This window comes from Dreissena polymorpha, chromosome 12, assembly GCF_020536995.1.
Source record: "Dreissena polymorpha isolate Duluth1 chromosome 12, UMN_Dpol_1.0, whole genome shotgun sequence".
Taxonomy (NCBI): Eukaryota; Metazoa; Mollusca; class Bivalvia; order Myida; family Dreissenidae; genus Dreissena; species Dreissena polymorpha.
This window is the reverse complement of record NC_068366.1, coordinates 72,341,081-72,350,217: the sequence shown is the minus strand read 5'-3', so window position 1 is coordinate 72,350,217 and position 9,137 is coordinate 72,341,081. Positions and strand designations below refer to the sequence as shown.

The 9,137-nt window shown below is 36.2% G+C and overlaps 1 protein-coding gene across 1 annotated transcript; it reads right to left on the bottom strand.

Moving 5' to 3' along the window:
• Window positions 1-5,527: 5,527 nt before the first annotated feature.
• LOC127854142 (green-sensitive opsin-2-like) lies at window positions 5,528-8,793 on the bottom strand. Its single transcript, XM_052389145.1, has 2 exons — window positions 8,626-8,793; window positions 5,528-6,226 (listed from the first exon to the last, which is right to left on the bottom strand). The coding sequence occupies exons 1-2, from the start codon at window positions 8,699-8,701 to the stop codon at window positions 5,934-5,936; spliced, it is 369 nt and encodes a 122-aa protein (XP_052245105.1). The 5' UTR covers window positions 8,702-8,793; the 3' UTR covers window positions 5,528-5,933.
• Window positions 8,794-9,137: the final 344 nt, after the last annotated feature.

The window sequence follows — 9,137 nt, the reverse complement described above, 5'->3', positions numbered from 1 at the left end:
GCTTTAGCGTTTTATCCTGCTTCATTTTAAATTATGTCTTATACATAGTGTTATTTTGTTCGTTTAATCATATTTGATTGAAGAATAAAATCAATAGCAGACGACCGAAAATAAGTGTTAATTGGCGCATAGAAATACGTTCTTACGGTAAGATCGTGGTCACGCGAGGTACTGCCGGAGATCAACTAGTTTATTCGACCCTGCTTTATTAGGTCGATGTTTGCAACAGAGGCAGGATAAATTATTTTATTATGTAACACAAACTGTTATTTATGTTCCTTATACCTTATACGTCTCCTTGATAAACAACAAACGCAACTATATAAATTGAAAATACAGCTTGTATTTTGGTATCTATGCGTACGACCAGATTACACATTTATAATGTATGACAATAAACAAATGTGAACAATTCTTATTTTGATATACATTTCATAACTCATACATGTATTAGTTCTCATATAGTTTAAATACAAAAACAACAACTGACTATATTCATGCAGATAATCAATTTTATGAGAAAACTTGTCAATATTTTATATCCAATAAAATGTTAGGAAAATTAACGTGTTCTCTGGTTCGTATCGTCAAGCCGAATGGCTATTCCACGAGCATATTTGCCCGTCAAAACAATACACTGAGCGACCCCTACAGGAGACTTTCTTATGCAAAGGAAAATAATTTTCCCCTAATTCGCTGCGCTCAAACTAGGTAAATTCTATTTCCTTATACCTTATACGTCTCCTAAATAAACAACAAACGCATCTATATAAATTGAAAATACAGCTTGTATTTTGGTATCTATGCGTAAGACCAGATGAACGAAAAGTTGGGGCAAAACTAGCTAAAAATTGATTGACAAGTTTTCTATAAACCAAACAAAAAATAAACGTTTATAAACCAAGTGATTTAGAGACAATAAGTCTAGAATTCATCATCTTTCACATATTCATCTTTTGCACTTTCACTAGTCCAACGACCATGTCTTTTAAACAGTCTATCTCTTACACCGCTGTTTGCAGCAGATGAAGCTCCTCCTGATCTCAAAGAGGGCAATCCAAAGCTAGAAATATCTGACAAAGGTTTAAAAGCCTTAATAAACTGCTCGCGTAAGCTTGTATAAGACATAACTTTCATGACTTTTCTTGGTTTAAAACCGGTTTTAGTCTTAGACAAATTGCAAAATATATCATCGTCTCCCTTCAAATTTGCACATTCAATGTACTTCTGTAGATTTGTGTAAGGACACAATACAGTTCCCGATATAGCAATTGGTAGCCATGATCCATCTCTATACTAGTCATTTTAACTCGACTCAACAAAAACTAAAATATATGTATCCTCAAACACATCCGATACTTGTAATTGTAATAATTCTGCACTGCGCATAAACCCCGCATAGCCTAATAAACTGGCGACAATAATTCGTGGAGACATTACATCTTTATCTTTGTAAATACGTTTGTACATAGCTAATAATATTTCCACCGTTATGGGTTCCGTTTTATTAGTTTGAGTTGACAAAATTCTTTTTGCTGACTCTTCTATATTAGCTACTATTTTAGAATCAGTAGGAGGATCTAAACCATATTAGTCATGCATCCATTTAATCCCGTAAAATGCAGATATAACAGGTGCGGGGGTTTTAGCACTTTGTAAAAGAGACACTACATGCAACGCCACCTGAAAAGCCTTAGCGGGCAAAATGTCACTGCTCCCTAACTAATTGCACAAAGCCCAATTTCTCCATAGCATAAATGCTCCTTCATATTTGGAACATGTGCTCTTTTTTTTCGCAAAATGCCCGGGGGCAGCTCCACCCTGTCCGCCAAGACTTCCGGTAACGCCTCAATTTTCACCCGAATGGATCTGAAAAAACATATGCAAAACCACACAAAATAAATACAGATTCTGTTGTACTAACCGATGTACATCATCAATTACAGATCATTCTCACACAAGCGTCTTACTGATCTTCAACTACAGACAAGCGTCTTAATCGCTCTTTAATCACAAACAAACGTCTGAAATGATATTTAATCACAGACAAGCATCTTACATATATTTAATCAAAGACAAGCGTCTAAAAATTATATTTAATTATAAACAATCGTCTTACTTATATTTAATTCCAGACAAGCGTCTTACTGATAATTATCACCGACAGGCTTCTTACTGATATTTAATCTATGACAAGCGTCTCAATTGATATTTAATCATAGACAAGCGTCTTACTGATATTTAATTCCAGACAAGCGTCTTAGCTACATTTGATCACAAGCGTTTCAATGATATTAAATCCACTACAAGCGTGTTGATGATATTGAGAAAACGACAAAAATTCGTTTTCTAACAAGAGTCCTGACAGCCCTGTGGCTTAATAAACACAAATTTATGCATTATCAAGTCTTTGCAACTGCAGTGTGATTATATGACAACCTATTCAAGCATTTCACATTTTTTTATTTATGTTGCCGAACAGACCCTTTCCACTTTGACATGGAACATAAAATCGCATGTCAGATGGCAGATGAAAAACATCCAATATCTAAGGAATAAAATGCCCATTCGGACATAACAATGGCCAAAATACCGCAGAGGTCCATTGCGGAACAACTAATACACCGCGTGCTCTATCAACAATCATTTTTTACAACTCTTGATATAACAGAAATAGGAGGCACAAATAATCCTTATTCAAAAGACCATCTAGCAGTAAATGCATCTATTCCTGCCGAACCAGGGTTCCAAAATCTGGAATTAAAACGATCTAATTTTCTGTTGTAATGCGATGCAAACCAATCAGGCAAACCAAACTTTTCTACTATTAACGCCAATAACTCGTTTGATATCCCCCAATCAGCTATGTCCTCTATCTTTGACAAATAGTCTGCCCGTTCATTGACCGTTCGAGGGACCCACTCAACCTCTAATATAATGTTAGTGGCAAAACATGAATTAAAAATATCCATTGCCAAATCTTGCGAATATCTTTTTCTGGAACCTTTCTTAACGATGTCCACAACAGAATGATTATCAGAGAACCATTTAATGCGCTGATGAACAAGCATGTGTTTGAGAGAACATAGTATTTTAAACACTGTTAATTCTCGCTATGTTGAAGACTTTTGTGCTTCATCAGATGGCCACATTTCATGCGAAACACCATTGATCGCATCCACTACAAAGACCACCGTAACCTGCGTGACTAGCGTCAGAGTACACAACTTTGGAACATTTATTTGAATCAAATATATCTTTCTTATTCAATTTGAAAAGATTTGTCTGCCAAAACTGAAGTTCATTTTCCACTTCTTTCTGTTATTCTTATCTTAGAATTCCAAGTAATGGCTGAATTTATATCAAACGTCAAGTACCTGGTCTTGATTTGAGCCATACTTCCAATTACAATTGACATTGGTATGATTTGACCAACAAAACAATCTTTTTTTCTTTAACAGAAATAGATCTAAGTAATGTAGATTATTCAATCAATGAAGAGCATGTACATAATGCCTTAGTTTTCCTATGCTCGGCAATCTGAATCTCACCATTGAAAGAATCAAGCACAGCTCCCAAAAACTGCAAGACTTGAACTGGTATCCAAATGCATAAGACTGCTTTTGGAATAAAACCTGAACTGAGTAAATATTGTTTTACTTAAGTGCCTAAAACCAAAGTGTTTTTGTATGAATCTGAACAACCAAATCCGTCATCAAGAAACATAAGGACGGATTTTCCCTCGCTGCGCCATTTTTTTATCTAAGGGCGACAAATCTTTGTGAAAATCCAACAAACACTACTTAATCCAAACGAAAGTACTAGAAACCGGAAGTAGCGGACCTTGCCGTCCGTCCCCTTTCAAGAAAATTCTAGAAAATCACAATGTGGTTTAAAAATTTCAATAAAACGATAAGCGCTTGTAAAGTCAAATTTCACAATGAAAAATCTCCTCTTCAAAAACGACAATGCCACTTTAAAATCATCAAATTTAACACTTTTTTTATATAAATGTTTGTTTACGGCTCTTAAATCTAATATAAAACTATTTTTTCCATCACTTTCTCGAAAACTGTCAGCCGCCGAACAGTGTTCCGTTCGTGTCGGAACCCGGGAATGAACCAGGGGCCCTTAGATTTCAGCATGTATATACCTTCAGTCTAACGCTTTCCCAACTGAGCTATTCCGACTGACTTTCTGAAACTGTCAACGGATTAACAATATGTGGAGGTTCCTCGCAAATTTCAATAAAATTTCGATCTAACAAATTTTAAATGGCCCCAGACACAAACTCAGTATTACTGCTAGCAGATTTATTATTGTTCAATAACTGCCTTGGTGGCTTGGTGAAAAATGATATTTTATAACATGATTTAATAACATCAAGAACATAATCATTTGTTCCAATACTTTCCCAAAATTTAATATTTTCACGTTATCGTCCCCGTACAATAATATCTTTGTCACATTTCTCGTATTCAAAAAAGTCTTTGGTAAATTTATTATAATCATACAATACTCATCTTTCAATGTCTCTGATTGCTTGCGCTTGGGACTGCTACTTTGCCCCGGAACCGGAAGTGGATGTCTGGGTGTTTTGACCTCTCGGGAAGTAAGGACAGTTAAGTCGGAAGTGCGAGAATTCTCCGAAGGCGAAACAACTTCCGGGACCGGTTGCACTCGCACTATTGGGTCCGCCGCTGTTGTATGGTCTACTACCTCGAAAAAGACAACCGCGATCACCACCATAGAGCCCGCGCATGGCAGCAGCATACGGGTCGAAACGTGATGACGTCATCAAAGACGACTTGCCTTTTGCTGCGTTTTTCTTCTTCTTAACGGCTTTATTCTCAGTCGGTTAATCTTTGCATCGTCCTCGCTGTCGCTAGCCACAGGTTTGGACTCGTACAGCTACACTGTGTCCCAGCCGCCCTCGGACGTGTCCGCTATGCGTATCAGTTTGTTTCGTTTCTTGATATTGGTTAACGTTTCCGCTATTAACTCTCGGCAATAGCCAGTTTTTCCATGGCCAATGCTCCAGTCAATTTGTTTTAGATTGTCTGCAATATCCTCATTGAACTCGAATTGTGTCCTTTGAAACGCCACGTTACGTCCTTTTCTTTTTTGAAACGTTTAACCTCTTCTTGTGCACTCAATGCCGACCCCCAAACCTCTTCCTTCATGTTTTTAAATTCACTTAACAGTAAATTTAATTTGGCGTGAATATCGTCGTTTTAATTTTCATCCGCCATGTTTCCCAAATACCCAGGTGATTTTAGTTAATTCAAAATTACTCCACGAGCATATTTGCCCGCCAAAACAATACACTGAGCGACACCTACAGGAGACTTTCTTATGCAAAGGGAAATAATTTTCCTCTCATTCGCTGCGCTCAAACTAGGAAAACTATATTTTTCATATAAGGTAATATTAATTGCAAATAAATTTTATTAACTTATTGACGAAAATGTTTATTATTATAGTAAGAAGAGAAACATTCAACATATTTTGTAGTGGTTCAGTTATTTCGACTGTATTTTCTTTTAAATCTAGACTGTTTTTTGATATGCAACATAGAACTTCCTAGTTTTCAAACTTTGTTAGAATTAAGCACATTTAGTGGGGAAGTATGGAATCCTCTATAAATAAACTCAGGCTATTAAGAATTATTCAGTTCGAGTTTGACTCGGGTGCAGCTTAAGTAGATTGGAAATAAAAGTCTCAAGGGGTTGGTATACATTATGCATACACCCGAGTCACATTCACGCTTCTAAATAATAGGTGTATTGTACACGCTTTGTTCGCATTCTTATTGTGTCTTATCATGGATGTGTTACAGAAATATTTACACATTAATATAAAAAGTAACATATTTGCTAGTCATTGTATTGAAATGGTGTTTATGTTTCCAATAATCGAAGTCAGATGTCGCATTACAGTTCAGTTTCCTCCTGGAGTGTTATCAGGTGCTCTTGCGCTCTGCATTCTTGCAATCTCACCATGTGGACGACGTTTCTCTCCTCATTAGATGAATGCATGAGGGCGTCGATAAACTCACGACGGAAATCGTTGTTTCTCCCAAAGTAAATCAAAGGGTTCCAAACGTACGCCGCCTTTGCAAACAATGGTGGGATAATTGCTGCAGTCGGCGACATTTCGGAAACGTCGTTAAACATGGTCCACAATGAAAAGCAAGCATAAGGCAACCAGGAAACGAAAAAGCCAACTGAAACAAATATATGCATAGTATTAGGGTAATTGTTTCAGCAAGATAAACACTTTATTATCAAAAATGGTACTTAATACAAGGCACTTGACCAATGTGATGATTTATAGCTTTATTCATCACGTTTAAGCAAAAAGACTATATAAACGTTTCTTAGTATTAACACAATTCTGTAACACAGACAGGCATCAGCATTACTATATATGTATACTGGATCAACATGTTAGAACTGTTAGAACTGATTCAAGTAAAATTCGGTTCAAAAATGTTCACACGCACTGAAACCATGGGCGACAGTAAAACCTTGAGTTAATGTAAATTGATGCATAATATATAAATATGTACTTTACTTTGAGATCGCTCTTGGTTTTCAAAGGAATGACCCAACGTGAAATGAATTGCACTCAACTCAAGATAGATAGTAACATAATGAAATATGAGGCATATAACGATAACAAAGAAACACTACTAAATAATACGAAAATAATCGCCAATTGAGTATGATGATGTGATCGTGAGCATTTCTTATAGCGTATCGTTCAAAACGCAAATAAGATAAACACTAGTAAATATTTAAAAAGTAAATGTAATCCAGAAATAGAACATAAAGAGTACTTTAAATAAAATAACTTGTATATGAAACGAAAAACTGTCTGTGCAAACTGTGTTTCTGTAATTGATTAGTCGTGTAAGCCTACTAATATATTGTGTTCAACTACTATTGCAACGACATCTACAACGACTATCACTAGTCAGTAAAACAATTTTAACTCAAAATAGTATATTTCATTATTTTTCCGCTTTGACATCTGCAATAATAGGAACAAACATGTCGTGTATATATAGCGTCTCGTTAACAAGATAAGAAGAATTATACTAAGAAACATTAAAAGAAGACATAATCTTTTTAACCCACACTGGTCTTTTGTTTGAAAGCAAGTAGCCATTTGCCTATAATATACATGAAGTTACATAGAACACGACATATAAAATGTCAACGGAACGGTTAAGAAAACCATTAGGACATTCAACCAGTTGAATGACGCGTCGATCTCCACGCTTAGTTCAGCACTAATCTATTTAACGGTAATGTACAATATTAACAGCATAGTGATAAAAACATGAATCAAGAAGAAGACATTTATTTGTTCTGGTGTCGCCAAAGAATCAAGTTGTATTATCTGTGAGGTACGCAAATTATGAATTAAATAACGCGTGCATTACATAAGGCGTAAATCCTCCAAGATAGTCATTCACATACAATAACATCTTTTTTAAATATCTTCGTAACTTTGATGAAAATAAAACAATGAAAACAGTAAACTTGCAACCCCATTCCGATGACGTATCCTTTACAAAAAGAGTAAAGTGCTTTTCTGTAAACAAATGGTGCAATGAAATAAACGTGGTAAAAATGTAACCATAATTTTTTTATGAAATAATATAACACTTACCTTTGTCAAACAGCTTTTGTTCCAAGATATTTAGCAAATCCCGCCATATTTACTACGTTTAGTTCGAAATCTTTCATAAGAAATGCTGACGTCACCTGCATCTTTGCAATGTGAGAGGCCATGTAAAGCACCTACTTATGATAAGAAATGCTGACGTTGTCACCGGCATCTTTGTTATGTGAGAGGCCATGTAATGCACCTACTTATGATCAGAAATGCTGACGTTGTAACCTGCATCTTTGTACCGTTAGAGGCCATGTAATGAACTTACCTATGATAAGAAATGCTGACGTTGTCATCTGCATCTTTGCAATGTGAGATGCCATGTTAAGCATCTACCTATGATAAGAAATGCTGACGTCACCTGCATCTCTGCAATGTGAGAGGCCATGTAAAGAACCCACCTTTGATAAGAAATGATGACGTTGTCACCTGCATCTTTGCAATGTGAGAGGCCATGTAAAGCACCTACCTATGATAAGAAATGCTGACGTTGTCACCTGCATCTTTGTAATGTGAGAGGCCATGTTATGCACCCACCTATGATAAGAAATGCTGACGTTGTCACCTGCATCTTTGTAATGTGAGAGGCCATGTAATGCACCTACCTATGATAAGAAATGCTGACGTTGTCACCTGCATCTTTGTAATGTGAGAGGCCATGTTAAGCATCTACCTATGATAAGCAATGCTGACGTCACCTGCATCTCTGCAATGTGAGAGGCCATGTAAAGCACCTACCTATGATAAGAAATGCTGACGTTGTCACCTGCATCTTTGTAATGTGAGAGGCCATGTTATGAACCTACCTATGATAAGAAATGCTGACGTTGTCACCTGCATCTTTGTAATGTGAGAGGCCATGTAATGCAACAACCTATGATAAGAAATGCTGACGTTGTCACCTGCATTTCTGAAATGTGAGAGGCCATGTAATGCACCTACCTATGATAAGAAATGCTGACGTTGTGACCTGCATCTCTGCAATGTGAGAGGCCATGTGAAGCCTCACAGCCCGCATTGAGTGACTGTGAACCTGTAATAAATTAATTCTGACCGATCGGAAACCTTGCACATTGACCTGATGATGAGGTTTGATAACGTGATTGATAATGATCATTATTGTTTGTATCAAAACTTGTATAACAAGTTTAATTTGCGTTAGTCGGAAAATACAAAATGCTTTGCACCGCATGCATTAACTATGCCAATGTAGTAAATACAACACACTTTTAGTACTTAAAAAGGCATATAGCCGATCCTTTACAATTTGCATACCTTCAGAAATTCTCAGATATAAATTTAATACTAGGATTTATATAAATCAAATACGAAACACACAGAAAAAAGTCGAGCAACTGATTCTGACGTGGAATTTCATTTGTGATCACATTGTAGGTTTAACTAAGTTGATAGTAGGCCAAGAAATATTACCAATATGTTTTATTTTCAAACGA

Coding starts and splice junctions, on each gene's coding strand:
- LOC127854142 (XM_052389145.1), bottom strand. CDS start 8,701: ATGCGGGCTGTGAGGCTTCACATGGCCTCTCACATTGCAGAGATGCAG. Junction 6,227..8,625: donor GTCAGCATTTCTTATCATAG/GTAGGTGCATTA, acceptor TATTTGTTTCAG/TTGGCTTTTTCGTTTCCTGG.